Raw genomic sequence first — 21,039 nt, 5'->3', positions numbered from 1 at the left:
TGTCTGCAGGAGAGGAGTATGGCGGATATGAGAGGGGGCAGTATCTGCGGGAGAGGAGTACGGAGGATATGAGAGGGGGCAGTGTCTGCGGGAGAGGAGTACGGAGGGTATGAGAGGGGGCAGTATATGCGGGAGAGGAGTACGGAGGGTATGAGAGGGGGCAGTATATGCGGGAGAGGAGTACGGAGGATATGAGAGGGGGCAGTATCTGCGGGAGAGGAGTACGGAGGATATCAGAGGGGGCAGTATCTGCGGGAGAGGAGTACGGAGGATATCAGAGGGGGCAGTATCTGCGGGAGAGGAGTACGGAGGATATGAGAGGGGGCAGTGTAACGGAATGACCCGGGACACCCAGAGACTTTGTGAGGATGGGGGATACTCCTGTGTCAGCGTCACTGATAACTCTTGGGTCTGAGTCCACCCTTTGCCCTTTGGGCATGGGGTGGCAAGTGAATCATAATTCATGTATTACATGAGATGGGACATCACTGATAGTTCGTATTGCAGGATCTTGAGATACTGCAAGATGTTGGCCCAACCAGTCAATAGTGACTCATTCTATGATTAGCCCTGACTAGTGACATGCTAATTGAGTCAGGGCCTGGAAGACATTTCATTGTCCTTGTGTAAAGGTGTTGTAACGGAGAGGAGTATGGAGGATATCAGAGGGGGCAGTATCTGCGGGAGAGGAGTACGGAGGATATCAGAGGGGGCACTATCTGCGGGAGAGGATTGCAAAGGATATGAGAATAGGCCGTATCTGCAGAAGAGATGAGTGCAGGATGTATGACAGCAGTCAGTATGTACAGGAAAGGAGTGCTAACGGCATTTGCAGGAAGCAGTATATTGGAGAGAGGAGTGCATAGGGTACCAATGTTTGGGGAAGTATGGAAGGGAGAAGGCTATGACCACACACAGCATGTACAGAGATGGGTGTGAAGCCTTCAGCGCCCAACTCTTTTTATATAGGACAGGATATAGGAAGAATACCTTTGTATAGTGGAAGGACCATCTCTCTGCTAATAAAGGGTACTGAGAATAGAGATGTGTATACTGGGAGCAGGAAAGACACACGGGTGTGCTGAGGGTGGAGGTGTGACCCCACATGTGAAGGAGACATTTAGGGGCATATTTAAGCCATGAATGTGAATGTCACAAACGCATGGACCTGCAGTGAATCCGTTGAATGTAAGTGTCCATGCACAATGAAAATCATTGCTTCTACAGGAGTTTTGTGTTCTGTATGTTATCCTGTGTCCATGCACATTAGGATGTTGTTGTTTTTTTGCTGCTTTATATATAATTCTCTTGGCTTTACTAGATAGGATAGGAAGGATATGATAGGATAGAGAAGGAAGGATATGATAGGATAAAGGTCTTAATATAAAGAATGTATTTTTTTTATTTTCTTTTAATATTTTTTTTTTTCCATATTTCCTGTTTAAATCGCAGTGAGATAAAAAGGTTGGAACTGGAGAAGAAGCTGTTTCAGTACAACACATCTGACGCACACATGTAAGTACAGCTGATGCCGTTGAAATGTTTCCTTCTATCAGTAAGATCAGTTGAAGTGGAGCTTAACCCCCAGAAATGCTTCCCTCCACCTTCCAGTGACATAGCGATTACATCCCTTGCCCCTGTCATTGTTTACCTGGCCGCCCAGTTTTCAGCCTCTTACATTGGTTAGTGGGAGAATGACGTCATCCCGCACATGTGTACAAGAGTCAGTCGTTCCAGCTCATTGTACATAGCATGTCTCTTCTGCAATAAAGAGGTGCCCACACACAGTATTGTTTACTACTTAAAGTGGAGCTAAATGTTACTTTTTCTTTTTATTGTATCTTTGTTTCTTGCTGGCACTGGCCTCTTCTGCTGGGTGCTGTTCTGTGCTTGTCTTTATTGTCTGGTGCATGATGATATCACTCCTGCACACGCACAGGAATTAGTAATCCTGCCACACAGGGGCCATGCTGGCAATGAAAGCTGAACTGTGCATGTGCAGCTTAGTTTACATGCCACAGAACACAGCGACAGCAGGTAGGTGTATTTTATGAGACTTTGCATGTCCTATCTACAATAAAGAGCCTGCCTGATTGCAGTTATTGACAGTTGGACTTTAGTCCTGCTTTAAGCTTAGCTCTACTTAACCACTTAAGCCCCGGACCTTTAGGCAGCTAAATGCCCAGGCCAGGTTTTGCGATTCGGCACTGCGTCGCTTTAACAGACAATTGCGCGGTCGTGCGACGTGGCTCCCAAACAAAATTGGCGTCCTTTTTTCCCCACAAATAGAGCTTTCTTTTGGTGGTATTTGATCACCTCTGCGGTTTTTATTTTTTGCGCTATAAACAAAAATAGAGCAACAATTTTGAAAAAAATTATATATTTTTTACTTTTTGCTGTAATAAATATCCCCCAAAAACATATATAAATTTTTTTTTTCCTCAGTTTAGGCCGATACGTATTCTTCTACCTATTTTTGGTAAAAAAAATCGCAATAAGCGTTTATCGATTGGTTTGCGCAAAATTTATAACGTTTACAAAATACGGGATATTTTTATTGCATTTTTATTAAATTTTTTTTTTTTTTTTTTACTACTAATGGCGGCGATCAGCGTTTTTTTTTTCGTGACTGCGACATTATGGCGGACACTTCGGACAATTTTGACACATTTTTGGGACCATTGTCATTTTCACAGCAAAAAATGCATTTAAATTGCATTCTTTATTGTGAAAATGACAGTTGCAGTTTGGGAGTTAACCACAGGTGGCGCTGTAGGAGTTAGTGTTCACCTAGTGTGTGTTTACAACAGTAGGGGGGTGTGGCTGTAGGTCTGATGTCATCGATTGTGTCTCCCCTATAAAGGGGATGACACGATCGATGTGCCGCCACAGTGAAGCACGGGGAAGCCGTGTTTACATACGGCTCTCCCCGTTCTTCAGCTCCGGGGAGCGATCGCGATGGAGCGGCTATAAACGAATAGCCGCGCCGTCGTCCCGGATCGCTCCCCGAGGCAATCAGCCCGCCGCACGCAGCGGGGGGGGGGGTCCCGATCGGACCCCCGCAAAGGCAAGGACGTATATATACGCCCATCTGCCTGTCCGTGCCATTTTGCGGACGTAAATAGTTGTGCGGCGGGCGTTAAGTGGTTAAAGAGGGAGTAAACTGTTGTAAAACCCCCCCCCCCCCAAAAAAACCTGCAAGACAAAGGTATAATGAGCTAGTATGCATAGGCAGGGACCCCCTGGAGCAGAGAACCAGGGGGGGGGGGGGGGTGTACTGACGAAAAAAAAAGTGTAATCTCTTCTCTCCTGACGCAAGATAATAAGCAGGCAGGGGGGTGCTCGGGGACCATCAGGCCCCTTACAGGTGTAATGCATAGAATGCATTAAGGTGAAAAAACATGTACCTTTACAACCCCTTTAAGTAAATATTAAATGAGTCCCAGTCAAACTTTGCATGTATTGCACGTAAATTAGTTTAGGTGTTTACTGTGCAAACATAAGTTCAGTGCAACAAACCAAAAAATTGTTATTAATATAATTAAAATCTATTAGTGTAGACATGTCACAACTGTAAAGTGCACCTGTAAGCAGGCTATGAACATTTAAATATTTACATATTCTTAGCAAGTAGTAAATGACCTTTTAAGCAAGCCCTCACTGTATACTGTAGCATTCACAGTGGAGCAGCGTTGGTGCTTCTGCTGTGAAATTTGACGATGAATTGCTCCACAGTGCCTGCAGCTACAGAGGTACGTTGAAGCTTGATTAATATTTAATTTAGTGGCTATTAAAGCGGTAGTAAACTGCTGAGTGTTTCTCTTTTTTTTTTTTCTAACCTGATATGCATCGCATACTAGCACATTATGTTAAACTCGCCTGAAAACGAAGCCTTCCAGTGCCGCGCTGTCACCACTGCAGGTGCTCCCATCTTCACCAGTCTTCCTTCCGGGTTCGCAGACTCTAGTTGTGTGACTGGCCAAAGCCGTGATGATGACACTCCCTCCTGGGTGGCCGTTCCTTCAGGACGCATGCACTGGTGACGTCACCGGCTGCATGCACAGTAAATATCTATTATATGGTGCACATTAGGAGATATTTACAGCACCTATAGGTAGGCCTATAATAAGGCTTCATCAAAGGCCTGGGGAATGCCCAGGAAAAAACCAAGCCTACTTACCGACCAGCTCGCAGACATTGGTCAGATTCACGTAGATCTGCGGCGACGTAACGTATCGCATTTGCGTTACGTCGCCGCAAGTTTTACGGGCAAATGCTTGATTCACAAAGCACTTGCCTGTAAAGTTGAGGCGGCGTAGCGTTAATCCCCCCGGCGCAAGCCCGCGTAATTCAAATCAGCCGGGTAGGGGGCGTAGATCATTTAAATCAGGTGCGTTCCTGCGCCAAACCTAATGCGCCGTCCCTAAAATTTCCCGACGTGCATTGCGCTAAATGACGTCGCAAGGACGTCATTGGTTTCGACCTGAACGTAATTGATGTCCAGCCCTATTCACGGACGAGTTACGCAAACAACGTTAAATTTAAAAATTTTGACGCGGGAACGGCGGCCATACTTAACATAGGATACGCCACCTAGGGGGCATGTTTATCTTTATGGCGTATCTTTACTGCGACGGGCAAGCGTACGTTCGTGAATCGGCGTAACTACTCATTAGCATATTCTACGCCGACCTCAATGGACGCGCCACCTAGCGGCCAACGTAAATATTGCACCCTAAGATACGACGGCGCAGGCTGTCGTATCTTAGGCATGTTTAAGTGTATGTCAGTTTGAGAATACATTTAGACATACGACAGGCTTAGATTCGGAGTTACGTCGGCGTATCTACTGATACGCCGGCGTAACTCTTTGTGAATCTGGCCCAATGAATTAATCTGTCTAACAGTATGCGTTAAAAACAGGGGTTTTGTCCGCACGCATTTGCAAACACATGCGTGAGCCACAGAGCCATATCACGGCACCCTGGAGTCTGTGGTCCTAACACTAAACTATGAGTGTCCCCACAATGGAGGCACATGCATTCTGATGGATAGATGAGGACAGGTGGACTGAAGGGCAGGCCACCCCTTCCTAAAGGTATAGGAGCACACCAAACACCCAGCATCTAGCACGATGTCTGCAAAGGTGCTGGTGCGCTGCTGGACCAATACAAACACCATAGGTGAAACAGACTTGTCCACCGCCCCCCTCATCTATATCTGGTCATCGCAGTAAGCAGCATAGGAAGGCTGAATCGAATATCAACAAAGGCCTGGGCCTATAATAAGGCTTGCCTATAGGTAAAAGTCAGAGATGGGAGTTTACTCCCACTTTAAGTGTATTTAAATACTGGAATGTCCATAGGTTGGTTCAGGTTTTAAAGGGTTATCGGTTTGCTGAGCATTTACTGTGTTTGAACTGCTTTTGTTTTCATACAAGGCAATAGAAATGCAAAAATAGGCCAAAGTGGCTCTTCAAGGAGCTCAGAAACATCTTAAATGTCAACTGACTGCACCCAATTAATTGCTTGATTTGCCGTTATGCACAAGCTATAGACATCTGGGTAAAAACAGAGGTAATCTTCTTTGATTATGGTGACATCACCTCCATCGAGCAGTTAAAGTCGTTGTAAAGAAATTTTTTTTTTCACCTTACTGCAATCTATGCATTAAGGTGAAAAAACATCTGATGCTGCCATCCCCCGTTATACTTACCTGACCCCTCGAAAGTCCCGCGCACGGTCCCGAGATCCTCTTCGCCGCTCAACCTGGCTGCTAATTGGCTAGAGTGGATGGATTGAGAACAGCGCAGCCATTGGCTGGCGCTGCTGTCAATCACATCCAGTGATGCAGCACGACGCGCCCGCAATTACTCACCACCAATGCGAGCTCTCTCGCATGACTGTGGTCCGCCGAGGGACCACAGTGAGCTTTGTCATAGACTTCTATGAAGGCTTTGGAGAATCTTTGAAGCACCAAGAGAGCGACATGGGGTTTAATTTTTGAAGCAAAATAAAAACAATGGCCCAGATTCAGAGAGAGCAAGGCGCACATTACGCCGCCGTAGAGCAAACACTGTACGCTACGCCAACATAGCACAGAGAGGCAAGCATTGCATTCAGCAAGCCAGTGCTCCCAACGCAGCTCCAGCGTGGCGTGGGTTTCGAAGGCGTACGTCGGTGTAGGTGGAAGTGGGCGTGACCCCATGCAAATGAGGCGTGACCCCATACAAATGATGGGCCGGGTGCCAGACAGGTACGTATCGCGAACTGCGCATGTGACGTGGACGCACCCCCCTGCGCCTGCTCATAACCACGCCGGCACAACAAGGTTAATGTCATGACCTGGAGCTTACATAGAGCAAACTCTCTTTGCTTTTGGTGACCAAATGGAATGGCACAGGACAGGTTGGATATGTGCTGCCGCGGGCGGGGCTGTCATTAAGGTGACTCTGTTGCATTGCCCTGCGTAGGCAAAGCGCAAGCTCATTTTAAGTGTTCTTCATTCATGTTTTTTTCTTTTGCTAATACTATTTTTAAATGTTTCTATAGATCTCATCTTAAGTATTTGAAACTGAAAAATTCTTTGAAGGATGTTTGTGAAAAGGAGAGAAAAGCTCGTCTTCGAAACAAAGCATTCTTGCAGGAATTTGATGCTATTGAAAATCGTTTAAGTACTCTAATCTCCAATTCCAAGACATCTCACGATACCAAGGTAATAAAAAAAAAAATATTAACCTTTACAACACCCCCTGTACCCTAAAACAAAACTATTGGGTCAGTTCACTAAAGCATAAATCAAACTTTCTTTTCATCATTGTGAGTTACTGTATGTGCTAAATTATTAGGATGGAAAATAAAGTTTTTATTTCACTTAAAGGCTTTATTACACAGATCATCTGCCACGTTTCTGTTATTGCGTTTTATGGTATTTTCTATGTAAAACTAAATTTACAAAGTGAATGCATGCATTTTTTTTTTTTACCGCTAAATGTTGCTTGTATTTTAGTTAAAGAAATTGAAAAAATACAAATTTTAAGAGAAATATATATTTAATCTCTTTGGAGGAAAGCTGGTCATATGGTTTTGACTGGTAACATGATTGTGACCTATTTTTGGGCAGTTTCTCCCATTCTTCTTTGCAGGACCTCTCAAGCTCCATCTCAGGTTGGATATAGAGCGTCGGTGTACAGCTATTTTTTTTATCTCTCCAGAGATGTTCAAGTCTGGGCTTTGGGCCACTTAACTACTTGCTGACCAGCCGCCATCATTCTACGGCGGCAGGTCAGCTCTCCTGGGCGAGAGCCCGTAGCTATACGCCATCTCTTTGAGCGGGCCACTAGGGGCGCGTGCGTGCCCCCCGATCGTCCGTGACTCCCGGTGGGCGCGATCGCCGCCGGGCACTCGCGATTGCTCGTTACAGAGCGGGGACCGGGAGCTGTGTGTAAACACACAGCTCCCGGTCCTGTCGGGGGGGGGGGGGGGGAAATGCTGATCTTCTGTTCATACAATGTATGAACAGAGGATCAGTGTTTCCCCTAGTGAGGCCACCCCCCCCCCCCCACAGTAAGAACACACCCAGGGACATACTTAACCCCTTCCCCGCCCCCTAGTGTTAACCCCTTCACTGCCGGTGGCATTTTTATAGTAATCCAATGCATTTTTATAGCACTGATCGCTATAAAAATACCAATGGTCCCGAAAATGTGTCAAAAGTGTCCGAAGTGTCCGCCATAATGTCGCAGTACCGGAAAAAAATCGCTGATCGCCGCCATTACTAGTACAAAAAAATATATTAATAAAAATGCCATAAAAATACCCCCTATTTTGTAAACGCTATAACTTTTGCGCAAACCAATCAATAAATGCTTATTGCGATTTTTTTTTTTTATTTTTTTTACGAAAAATATGTAGAAGAATACGTATCGTCCTAAACTGAGGAAAAAAAAGTTTTTTTTATATATTTTGGGGGGATATTTATTACAGCAAAAAGTAAAAAATATTATATTTTTTCAAAATTGTCGCTCTATTTTTGTTTATAGCGCAAAAAATAAAAACCGCAGAGGTGATAAAATACCACCAAAAGAAAGCTCTATTTGTGGGGAAAAAAGGACGCCAATTTCGTTTGGGAGCCACGTCGCACGACCGCGCAATTGTCAGTTAAAGCGACGCAGTCCCGAATCGCAAAAAGTGCTCTGGTCTTTGGGCAGCAATATGGTCCGGGGGTTAAGTGGTTAAGGACATTCAAAGAGTTGTCCCATAACCACTCCTTTGTTATCTTGGCTGTGTGCTTAGGATAGTTGTCCTGTTGGGAGATGAACCTTCACCTCACTCTGAGGTCCAGAGTGCTCTGGAGCAGGTTTTCATCAAGGATGTCTCTGTACATTGCTGCATTCATCTTTTCCCTCGATCCCGACTAGTCTCCCTGTTCCTGCCACTGAAAAATATTCCTACAGCCTGATGCTTCCACCACCATGCTTCATTGTAGGGATGGTATTGGCCAGGTAATGAGCGGTGCCTGGTTTCCTCCAGATATGATGCTTGCCATTCAGGCCAGTTTTGTTTCATCAGACCAAAGAATTTTGTTTCTCATGGTCTGAGAGTCCTTCAGGTGCCTTCTGGCAAACTCCAGGTGGGCTGTCATGTGCCTTGCAGCTTATGCATGCATTTGCAAATGTGTGCTAACTAAACCCCTGTTTTTAGCGCAAACAATTGGACAGGTTAATTTGGTTGGTAAGCAGACTGGTTGGTGAGTTGATCTGGGAATTTCCTCTATTTTTGTCTTTCATGCGTTTGCCCTTCCATGTGCTCCTTGCTGCAAAGGCCAGTTATAGGTGGGGGCAGGCCTAATTAGTGGAGTGCTGCAGAAATGGTTGTACTTTTGGAAGGTTCTCTCTCCACAGAGAAACACTAGAACTCTGTTAGAGTGACCATTGGGTTATTGGTCACCTCCCTGACTAAGGCCAGGATCCATTCAAGCTTTTTATTCAGGTATTGGTGTAAGGAGGACATGTAGTTCTAGACTGGCTCTGCACAGTTGAGCCTACATTTACACACTAAGCAATGACTCAGAAGTTTTAACGGACAAACTATACTTTACTAAAACAGCCAAAAATGTACATGCGTTTGCCCTTCCATGTACTCCTTGCTGCAAAGGCCAATTATAGGTGGGGGAGGCCTAATTAGTGGAGTGCTGCATGTGCTACATGTTTTTCATCAAAATATGTAATAAAAATAAAGTTCTAACAAAAAAAAACGGATGAAAAAACGGATCAACTGATGATAAAAAACTGATCTAAAAAACAGTCCGCACGTGTGAAAGGACCCTAACTGCCCAAAAAATAGGTGTACCAAGCTTGTAGCATCATACTCAAAAAAACTTGAGGTGCTTCAACAAAGTATTTAGTAAAGGCTGTGAATACTTGTATGTACAGTATTTTTCCTTTTTTTTTTTTTTTTTATAAATTTGTAAAGATTTCAAACAAACTTCTTTTTTAAGTTGGGTTATTGTTTGTAGAATTTTTAGGAAAATTATAAATTTAATCAATTTTGGAATAAGGCTGTAACATAAAATGTGGAAAAAGTGAACCGCTGCAAATTCTTTCCGGATGCACTGTAAGTGGAGAAAGGTGTTGTGTGTGGGTTTTTTTCTCCATTTTTTGCTCCGGGTTTTGTAATTCCTGGATCAGGGTCTGGAGTCCAGAGGCTTTGAAAAGTTTTTTGAAAAGAAGACTCCAAAACCGTGTCCAGATTTTACCAGAGACCTGTGGGCTGTTATTAGCAAGGACATGTCACTAGTTGAGGGCTCCACCGTACAAGGAGGCTGTAAGTGAGCAGCCAGGGCTGTGCATGTTGGCACAGACCAGGTGAAGTCTGTGAGGGAAAAGACAGAGGCCCAGATTCACAACCGAGATACGACGGCGTATCTCCAGATACGCCGTCGTATCTCTGTGGTGCGCCGTCGTATCTATGCGACTGGTTCTTAGAATCAGTTACGCATAGATATCCATTAGATCCGACAGGCGTAAGTCTCTTACGCAGTCGGATCTAAACTGCAGTTTTTTTGACCGCTAGGTGGCGCTTCCGTCGAATTCCGCGTCGAGTATGCAAATTGGCTAGATACGCAAATTCCCGAACGTACACGCGGCCGACGCAGTAAAGTTACAACGTTTACGTTAGGCTTTTCCCGGCGTAAAGTTGCCCCTGCTATGTGAGGCGCAGCCAATGTTAAGTATGGGCGTTGTTCCCCGCGTCAAAATTTTAAAAAGTTACGTCATTTGCGTAAGTCGTCCGTGAATGGGGCTGGACGTCATTTACGTTCACGTCGAAACCAATGAAGTCCTTGCGACGTCATTTGGAGCAATGCACACTGGGATATTTTACGGACGGCGTTAGTTCGGCGCGGGGACGCGCTTGATTTAAATGATACTCGCCCCCTTCCCGCCGAATTTGAATTCCGCCGGGTGATTTACGCTACGCCGCCGCAACTTACGGAGCAAGTGCTTTGAGAATACAGCACTTGCCCGTGTAAGTTGCGGAGGCGTAACGTAAATCGGATATGTTGCGCGGCTGTACGTGAATCTGCCCCAGAGGCCCTAAGCCTGTGGACTGAGAGCAACAAGATCTGAGTGTAAGGTACAGAGGTTGCATGAGAGCACAGCAGTCCTGGGAGTTGGTCTGTGGGACAAAACCAGAGGTCCAAACTTGAGAACTAAGCACTGGCGCTGCTTGGGAAAAGCAAGGAGGCTTTAAATCATTTTATTTTGAAGTGATGGTGGAAACCCCTGCGAGGGTATCTGTTCGTTCTATGGAATTTTTGCTTTCCTTCTGAAGAAAAGTAGGTCAACGAGCTCTGGAGAAAGGGACATAGGACGCTTCTGTTAGCAATTCCTTCAATAAGCTGTGCCCGAAGCTTCACATCAAAATCAACATCAAAGGTGAGGTAGATGGAAACTGGCATAGCACTTGCAGCAGTACTTCAAAGAGAAGAAGCAACTCTGGTAGGGATAACGGAGGAGACAAAGGTGCTTCTAAGTGCAGTATTCAACAGTATTTGATTGTAAAAAGCGGAAGTGACCCGCTGCTTGACGTCACTTCCAGTCCATGCATTCCAGCATGGTTAAACTCAAGTGTAATGCATCCCATTGAGTTCAGTCCAGCTAAAAAGTGCATTTCCAGGGCTTGTTAATAAGAGAGGAGACAAAGGCGCTTCTAAGTGCAGTATTCAACAGCATTTGATGGTAAAAAGCAGTTAACACTTACAAGATCCTGGATAAAACAGGCATATCAGTCAACATAGTAGTTTCCTTGCTCTGTCCTGTGCCTCCAGGGGGGAGAGCCAACCAGTAACTATGGAAGGAGGAGGGGAAGCGAGGAGGCAAGATGGCCACCTGGCTTCCGAAACCATTCTGGAACGCACAGACCGGAAGTGACCCCCTGCTTAACGTCACTTTCGGTCTGTGCGTTCCATTGCGATTTCCAGAAGCCTGGCTTCTGGAAATCGCGTTGGACCGCACAGACCGAAAGTGATGTTAAGCAGGGGGTCACTTCCGGTCTGTGCGTTCCAGAATGGTTTCGGAAGCCAGGTGGCCATCTTGCCTCCTTGCTTTCACCTCCTCCTTCCATAGCTGCTGGTTGGCTCTCCCCCTTGGAGGCACAGGATAGAGCGTAGGACAGAGCAAGGAAACTACTATGTTGACTGATATGCCTGTGTTATCCAGGACCTTGTAAGTGTTTTTAACCGCTTTTTACAATTAAATACTGGACTTAGATGCGCCTTTGTCTCCTCTCTTATCAACCAGCCCTGTAACTGCACTTTATGACTGGACTGAACTCACTGGCATGCACTACATTTGAGCTCAAATCCCACTCCAACCCCCACATATCACTGTGTGTGTATACACAAGTACATTGTCACGTACCTGGAGGATGAGCCCGACGTGCAGGAAGTGGCAGCTGTTACTCCTCTGATCCCGGGACCCCTGGTAGCGTGGACAGGGGGAACGGGAATGCAGAGTCGCACAAGCGCCAGGAGAGACGCTGATGCAGGGGCTGGATGGTGCTCCGAGAGAGTCTCTGGATGGCAGGTGCAGGCTGGCAGGTGAACAGACCAAAAGTAGCAGCACTGGAAGAAGCAAGCAGCAGCCGGTGGGGAAGGTGTCCTGTAGTTAAGGCAGAAATCAAGTCCCAGTGAGTCAGTGAGAAGCTGGACCAGCAGATCAGGCACAGGTAAGGCTGAGATGATAGAGAGGTCGTTCAAGCCGGGTCAACAACAGGCGGGCAGCAGGAGTACCAGGGATGAGGCAAAGGGATAGTCAGATCGAGCCGAGGTCAGGGCAGGCGGAAGGCAGGATAAACAGGAACAAGCCGGGTATCAGGATCTGGATCAAGCAGAGGTAACAGGTGCAGGTGGTCACAGGAAACGCTGTAGACCGGACAGCAAGAGGCCAGGCTCCCAGAACACTTAAGTACCCAGTTTTGGCGCCAGATTGACGCTTGCACGTGCCCGCGCGCCGTTACCGTGCGCGCGTGCCGATGCGCCATCTGGTGGCCGAGGTAGTTCATGACATACATGCGTAAACGCACACATGCGTATGGGCGTATAACTCTGGACCTAGTTTTCTTCTGCATCCAGAGTTGAATTCCAGTATGCCTATGTGTGTTTACACATGTAATTACGTATACATGTGTATAGCCATGTACAGCTGTTGACTTCTATAGGTTATACAAGCTATACGTAGCACCTGTGGGCTACCTGGTGTTGAAATATGGCAGAATTTACACTTTATGGCCAGATACATCCGTGGGGATGAGACCTAAAATTTTGAAGGTGTAGGTGGGTCAAGCATTTCTCAACAACAGGTATACACTCAACAGTCATTTACTCATTCTACCACTTTCTTTGTTGTCGTTAATTAGAATCCCTTCTTGCGGTTAAGAATGTTGCCATGTCAACTGAAGCGGTATAAAGTCGTGTTTCCTTTGCCAACTAACAGAATAAAACCATATGGCAAAGGTAAATGTTAATTTCTAGAACTGAATGCTCATTCTTCACATACAGAAACAAGAGCCTTTTTTTTATTTTTTTATTTATTCTTTATATATTTTTCATAATTTATTTAAATTTTTTTCATGACTCAAGTGGGCCTACTTAATAAGACAAAGAGCAGTGTGCAAGTTGTTATAAAGTATAGCAGCCAAGCAACAATCGCGTTTCATTGTTCAGACCATCTGCATTGATAAAAGGCAAATGTGTACCGTGCAACTGTATAGTCCGAAGAAAAAAAAGGACAATGAAAGCGGCAATACTTAGCGTCTATTATTTCTCCTTCCCGCTTTTATTAAGCGCGACTCGCGTTTGTTACTTAATTCTCCCACGCTAATCCTATGTATAAATAATTTTTATTTTATTACCTTCGTTCCTCCGCAGTAATCCTCAATTTTTATGTTATTTATTTTCTTTGACAGGGATCAAATATTTCCTTCAGCCCGGTTACCACATTAGCCATGACCTTGTGTGTTCCTGTTATTAATACCCATTACGAAATATCATTACGCAGCACCGTGAAGCACAGCAGAAAACAGGCCGTTTTTTGATTTGTTTGTTGTGTACTTTATTCCCCCTCTTTTACAAAGGAGAGGAAGCAGATTACATATCTCCGGGCCTGACAGGGAAAATGTCTGACAGAAAATGCTCAAATGTATTCAGCTATGTATCTGTCGTAATGCAGGCTTCTAATCCCTCCTACTATCTCCATATAAATGATGCCGTTCAAGGCCATCGCTTCTTTCTTCACTTAGAGAGAAAAAAAATAAAAAGCCCAGCAAAGCCCTTTCAGATGAAATGTCTAAAAAAAACATGGCGTAATAACTTGGAGCATGCTGGCAAGAGTAGTCACTTGTGACTGCGTGAATCCCCCTCAGCAAGTCAATATTGTAATAAGCAGAACTGGTAACATCTCTCCATTATTCAGAGGAGCCAACAGCGTGCTTGTCCCTTAGGCTGCAGCATTCATTAAGAAAAGCTTACTGGGCTGAAAGGTGGAAACAGATGATAACAGGATATGATTTTCATATTTAATGCATCCCCTTGGAAGAGTGTATGTGTGCTGCAGATTGATAGAAGAATCTACTGCTACTTTACAGAAAGACTTTCTAGTTTGCCCTATAGCTACCGATGGAATCATTCAGCCAAGAAATTACCTTTCCCTCTTTCTACCTGCTTTATATATCTGCCAAGCAGGCAGCCTAGCTGCCAGTGAATTTTATTGTGCAGTTAACTGTTTGGTATTTAAGACTCTTATCAGAAAAGAAACAGAGGCCACACGTTTTTTTTTTTTATACGCAGGAATAAGGTTTGAGGTTTGCTTTTTCTTTTCTTTTTTTCCTTTTGGTATTTTAACTGGCATACATGTTAGTTTGCAGGAAGTTGGGTCTATCCGCTGCCTTGATTACCTTCTTTTTGGAGTTTTGGGAGTTGAATCACAACTGCCCTTTCAGTTGAGATCCATTACATTGTAGCTGCTTCAAAACAAAAGGGGCTAGGGAGCTGCGGTGGCTCAACGCGATTGGCACTGCGCTGACAAGCCATTCACTTCTGCAGCTAGGGGTTCGGATCCCGGTCTCGGCTACATGTGAATTGAGTTTGGTGGTCTCAGCCCGGCTATGCGAGGTAAGCCCACCCCCCTCCCGCAAAAACCACCACACTTACACGCACTCGAAATTGGGTTAACATGCACGCACTTTGACCACACGGTCTCTAAAAAGAGAGGCGAAGGACTAACGGGGCTGGTTGAGCGGGCTAGATCCTCTCACTCCCTTATAGGGAGTCCCTCTGCCCCGTTGGGCTTCAAAGCGGAGCAGGTAGGGCGGGCTGTGTGGGAGGACCCCCTCGCACACCCACCATTGCCACCCGGGGAGGCCTGCCTACTCCCAACTCCTGCAGTCCGGCTCCTCTCTCGAGTACACGCACAAAATACACTTTAAAAGAAAAAAAAAAGGGGGCTAGATTCAGGTATCGCAATCTAACGGCGGCGCAGCGTATCGTATTTACGCTACGCCGCCGCAACTTACAGGAGCAAGTGCAGTATTCACAAAGCACTTACATATACATATCCCAGTGTGCATTGCTCCAAATGACGTCGCAAGGACGTCATTGGTTTCGACTTGAACGTAAATTACGTCCAGCCCTATTCGCAAACGACTTACGCAAACGACGTAAAAAATAAAAAAATTTAAGTGGGAATGACATCCATACTTAAAATTGAGTGCGCCTCATAGAAGCAGGCACAACGTTACGCCGAAAAAGCCTTACGCAAACGACGTAAAAAACGGGCGCACGTACGTTTGTGAATCAACGTAACTAGGTAATTTGCATATTCTACGCCGAAAACAACGGAAGCGCCACCTAGCGGCCAGCGTGAGAATGCACCCTAAGATACGACGGCGTAATAGAATTACGCCAGTCGGATCTTAGGCTAATGTCGGCGTATCTAGCTTTCTGAATACAGAAAGTAAATACGCCGGCGCAGCTTTGAATTTACGCAGCGTATCTATGGATACGCCGGTGTAATTCTTTGCTGAATCTAGCCCAAGGTGTTTAAAGTCTTGGGGAGCGTTTACACTAGTGGTTGAGGGGCGGTAAAACCATTTGGTTAGCAACCAGGGGGGGTGTATACGTATCGCAGCCGTGATGCTTTGATTTGCTTCACAGCGGTGGTAAGAATTGTACCGCCAATTGCTTTGGGTGCCACTGTTAAGGGGCCGTGTTGCAACCACCCCAAAACCATACGAGGTTGCGGCGCGGTAGTGCTGCATTTAGGGGGTTAAAATGGGCAGTGAAGGCACAGCCAGTGCCAGATTTACGTAAAATATTACCAAGCAATACAACTGACCAGAGTAATTGACTGCAATAGACATTTAGGCCCGGATTCACATAGAATCGCGTATCTTTGTGCAGGCGTAACGTATCCTATTTACGCTACGCCTCCGCAACTTTGACAGGCAAGTGCCGTATTCTCAAACCAAAGTTGCGGCGGAGTAGCGTAAATAGGCCGGCGTAAGCCCGCCTAATTCAAATGTGGTAGATGTGGGCGTGTGTTATGTAAATTTAATGTGACCCCACGTAAATGACGCTTTTTTCGAACGGCGCATGCGCCGTCCGTGAAAGTATCCCAGTGCGCATGCTCCAAATTAACCCGCAAGAAGCCAATGCTTTCGACGTGAACGTAAATGACGCCTAGCCCTATTCGCGAACGACTTACGCAAACAACGGAAAATTTTCAAAATTAGACGCGGGAACGACGTCCATACTTAACATTGGTACGCCTCATCTACGCCTCATAAAGCAGGGGTAACTTTACGCCGGGAAAAGCCTAACGTAAACGGCATATCTGTACTGCGTCGGCTGGGCGTACGTTCGTGAATTGGCGTATCTAGCTGATTTACATATTTCTAGGCGTAAATCAGCGTACACGTCCCTAGCGGCCAGCGTAAATATGCAGTTAAGATACGACGGCGTAAGAGACTTACGCCGGTCGGATCTAATACAAATCTATGCGTAACTGATTCTAAGAATCGGGCGCATAAATACGACGGCTCGGACTCAGAGTTACGACGGCGTATCTGGAGATACGCCGGCGTAACTCGTACAAGAATCCGGGCCTTAGACTGCAAATTATGGGTACAGATTGAATATGCCTAATCGTCCCCTGGTACTTTTCCTCCCTCCCCAGAGAGGTTATTAACCATGCTTTAATAGGCAACTCTGCTCCCCACCATGGGCATAATAGCGGAGAAACCCCCCTTTGTACCCGATTCTGGGAAATCCCCTTTTTCCACCGGGGCTCGAGGATGATGCTTTTCGGCACTTATCGACTGCAGGCTGCACACAAGTGTCCTGCGTCATAAATGCGGGGGGCGTGGCCGACAGTCCTGGAGTTGATTGAACAGATGGATACGTTTAAATTTAAGATTTTGGAGTGCCCTTTAGATCACCCACTTCTTTAGTACCCTTCCGGTCCTGGGAAGGTTCACCAGGCCCCCTACTAGATTTGAGAAATTTTGTTCGGAGAGGGGAGGAATGTCCCGTACTCTATCGATCAATTATGATCTATTGAATAAACCCGTGGAAACCCACTCCCTGAACTGTCTTCAGGAATGGGAAACGGGAGCTGGGCAAACCCTTTAGCACAATACAGAGACAACGCATCCTTAGGTTTACACACGAATCATCAATCTGTATGAAAACACAAGAGACCAATTTTAAGATTTTTACTCGGTGGTACAGAACGCCAGTGAAATTGAAGAGAATCTTTCCTGACTCTTCGGACTTGTCCTGGAGATGTCAGAAAGATAGAGGTACTATGTTGCATATCTTTTGGGACTGTCCTAAATTAAAGGACTTCTGGACAAAGATCAGACTTATTCTTCAAACGTGCAGACGGTACGATTCCCGGCCTTCTTTCTTCTCCATGCGTCCCATGTACCAGATAATGTATATAAGGAATCTATTATCTGCCACCTCTTAGACGCCGCAAAGGCATGTATCCCTTTTGAGGTGGAAATCATTATTACCCCCGACCATAGGGATGTGGTTACGCAAAGTAAAGGAGATTAGTAAATTAGAAGACCTGGTTCTCTTGGCACGACATCAGCAGGAATGCTACTCCAGCACCTGGTCGCTGTGGCATCGGAGGAGGGAAGAACCCTCCTCGACAAGGACTAGAATAGCTAGGGTGGGTACCTAAAGCTTTTATATCGATTCTCCTCACGTTGGGCTAGCACACATGAGATCCATCTTCCAAAATTGGTGCGTTATCCCATTTCCTTGCCCCCCCCCCTTTTTTTTTTTTTGGTATGTTTACAAAATTCTATAAAAATTGTGTAGGACAGGTTTGAGAATATGGAGGAGGCAGCATCTGTTGTGTCCTATGAATGAATGAATGAATGAGTGAATGAATGAATGAATGAATGAATAAATAAATAAAATAATTTAAAAAAACAAACAAATGGGCAGTGAAAAGCAATCCATACTCAGCGGCACATGACAAATAGTGTGGAGGAACTATGTTGCCTCCTCACTGCCAAGTTTAGCCCCTTAAATGCTGCAGTACCACGCCACATGTTTTGCCATATAGTGTTGGCACTAAAACTATGCAGGTGCCATCGTGGGGGGTGGGGCTCAAGGAACCTCTAGCAACCTTTGGAGGTTGTGGCTTTTCATGCCATGCGCCTATGAGCATGGATTGCTTTTCAGAATTTTATAGAGGGGCGGATGTCCTTGCTGCTAGTGTAAACAATCCCTTCTTGTAACAGCAGCCACATCGATAGTACCTGCAAAGTTTTAGTGCCAACACTATATATGGAAAAACATGCAGTGCGGTACTAAGGCCTTTATGGTGGTAAAATTGGCAGCGAGGAGGCAACATAGTGCCTCCTCACAATTCTTCATGTGCCTCTGAACATGGATTGCTTTTTAATGGAGCCGAGGACCTTGCTGCTAGTGTAAACAGTCCCTTCTGTGTAACAGCAGCCACAACCCGAGTAGAAAAGTCTGTCCTCTGCCACCAATGGAGACACTAGTTCTTGTGACCGTGGTGACAATGATAAATGGACATTTTCACCAGTACACCAAGGCTCCTCAAACATCGTTCAAAGGTTTTTATTGTAGAAAGATCACATCACAAATGCAAGTGCAACGTTTCAGAGCTGCGTAGGACCCCTTTGTCAGGCATGGGGACAACGAGGGATTTCCTCAGTTTGGAGGTATTTCCTACCACTTACTGTTTTGGCCATGGCACAAGAAGTGAAGGGAAATCTTTAAAATTGGTCATAGATGGCAAAAAAATAAGAAAAAGTGAGAGCAGTTTTAATCCTACTCGGAAATTAAATAAAAAAGTTTAGCATTCAATAAATGCTTATCTTATAGCAACAACATCATTAGAAGAAAAAGTAAATTATTCACCTTTACACCCTCGCTTTTATTTATTTTTTGCTATTTTTGTACAATACATTTTTAATTTAGCTGCTCTTTAACTTGGCGGGGCACATGCATCTCAAATGCATGTTGTGGAGGATCTTTTACCTTTTACAAATTGTAAATCATTTTTTCACATTTATTTTCTTTATTTTATTTCCATCACAAGAGGGCTGACTAGCTCCTTTTGTGTGTTGTTTTTTTTTTTTTTTTTTTAGTCTTTGTAGCCCCTGATGCCTTCTCTGTCCTCATACAGATAAGGTTCTCATAGATCTGTTGCTTACCCAGCCACTGCTGACAGTATTCTGACAGCTCTGTACCCAGAAGTACTCTGAGCTAACCACTTCCAGGTTCATTGAGTCTAGAGCAGTGTTTTTCAACTCCAGTCCTCGGGGCACCCCAACAGGTCATGTTTTCAGGATTTCCCTCAGATGAAACTGCTGTGGTAATTACTAAGGCAGTGAAACTGATCAAATCACCTGTGCAAAATAATGGAAAGCCTGAAAACATGACCTGTTGGTGTGCCTTGAGGACTGGAGTTGGGAAACACTGGTCTAGAGAAGATCTCAGTGAGCAGTAGTAGATCACCAGTCTCCTTTCACTCTCTTAAAGCTGCCTACAGTGTCTCCAGGCTCATAAATGAGGAGTCAAATTAAGTCTTGGTTTAGGTTTTAGGAATTGCCCCTTTCCTGTCTTACACATGTATTGAGAAAAATGGTACTGGACCCATAAGGTAAATTAGGAGGCGCACATCACCTGAATTAACTACATCCGCTGGTAAGCAAAGAGGCTTCAGCTACATTGCCTGCATCTTCTGATGCATTTTGCCCGAATTGGGCTTAGGTACCAGCTGCTGATGAGGCCTGTGCTTGTAATCACTTTGGAAGAAATGATTAAACGTCCAGTTCACTTCTAGTCTATTCACATTGTTTTTAAGCCCCGATGAAGGGGGGGCATCTTTTGACCCCCCCCCCCCCCCCCCCCGAAGCGCATTTGACATTTTTTTGGGATTGTCCAACTGAATTTTTTCTGGTATACAGTTGTACCTGGACCTTTGTTACATTGTTACATTACTTGCGCATTTGCCAGCATCCGGTGGATCTCTCTGGTCAGTAAGTGAATAGGCCAAAAGGCCAGTACCTTTTCTGATAATTAGATGGCTCGCATGGGTGTGCTACATACATACTCCAGACTTTACCAAGCCCCCCCCCCCCTAAGTAGGCAGGAGTCTCATGATCTGGAAGAGAGCCAGGGTGTGAGGGTACTCCCAAATGGAGTGTAGGGTTTGGAATTGGACTAGTAAGTTCTCTTGGAGATTTCCCTAAATTTATCCCCAAACCTCCCCTTTTACTCATGGGGCATCATCACTGAGCTTATACAATGAATGCAGTTCCCATTGACAAATCCCCACACCGATAGCTCTCAAGAGCCCTTTACCTACACATGGTGTATGGGCAGGTTTTTTGTGGTCAGGGCAGTGGAATTGTTTTGCTGGGAAAGAAACCAATTTATACATATAGAGAGGGACCGGAATCCGCAAAGTTCTGTAGTCCAGGTGATGAGAACCAGGTCTGACAACAATTCCTTAAGGTTTTAATGCAGCAGTAGCGCCGATATCGGCCTATAATAGTAATTTCGGACCGCACTGGATTTCTGTAAGGATCAACAGATATTTTTTCTGTAATATAATATATACAGTTGTGCTCATACGTTTACATACCGGTACTAGAATTTATGGTTTCTTGGCCATTTTTCAGAGAATATGAATGATAACACGAAAACTTTTCTTTCACTCATGGTGTGTTTGGCTGAAGTCATTTATTATCAATCAACTGTGTTTACTCTTTTTAAATCCTAATGGTAACAGAAACTATCCAAATGACCCTGATCAAAAAGTGTACATACCACAGTTCTTAAAGGGTCACTAAAGGAATTTTTTTTTTAGCCAAATAGCTTCCTTTACCTTACTGCAGTCCTGGTTTCATGTCCTCATTGTTCGTTTTTGCTCTGATGTTGCTGTAATCCTTCTCTGTTCTGAACACTTCCTGATGACCACAGTACTGG

The 21,039-nt window shown here is 45.1% G+C and overlaps 1 protein-coding gene across 2 annotated transcripts in view; it reads left to right on the top strand.

Moving 5' to 3' along the window:
• The window catches only part of KIZ (kizuna centrosomal protein), a 247,657-nt gene that overhangs the window by 5,816 nt on the left and 220,802 nt on the right, over window positions 1-21,039 (top strand). For both annotated transcript variants that reach the window (XM_040351175.1, XM_040351176.1), the window contains exons 2-3: window positions 1,453-1,515; window positions 6,552-6,714. In XM_040351175.1, coding sequence (XP_040207109.1) covers window positions 1,453-1,515; window positions 6,552-6,714 — 226 coding nt within the window. The remainder of the gene's footprint in view (window positions 1-1,452; window positions 1,516-6,551; window positions 6,715-21,039) is intronic.

This window comes from Rana temporaria, chromosome 4 (genome assembly GCF_905171775.1).
Source record: "Rana temporaria chromosome 4, aRanTem1.1, whole genome shotgun sequence".
NCBI classification, from domain to species: domain Eukaryota; kingdom Metazoa; phylum Chordata; class Amphibia; order Anura; family Ranidae; genus Rana; species Rana temporaria.
This window is presented reverse-complemented; position numbering and strand designations above follow the sequence as displayed.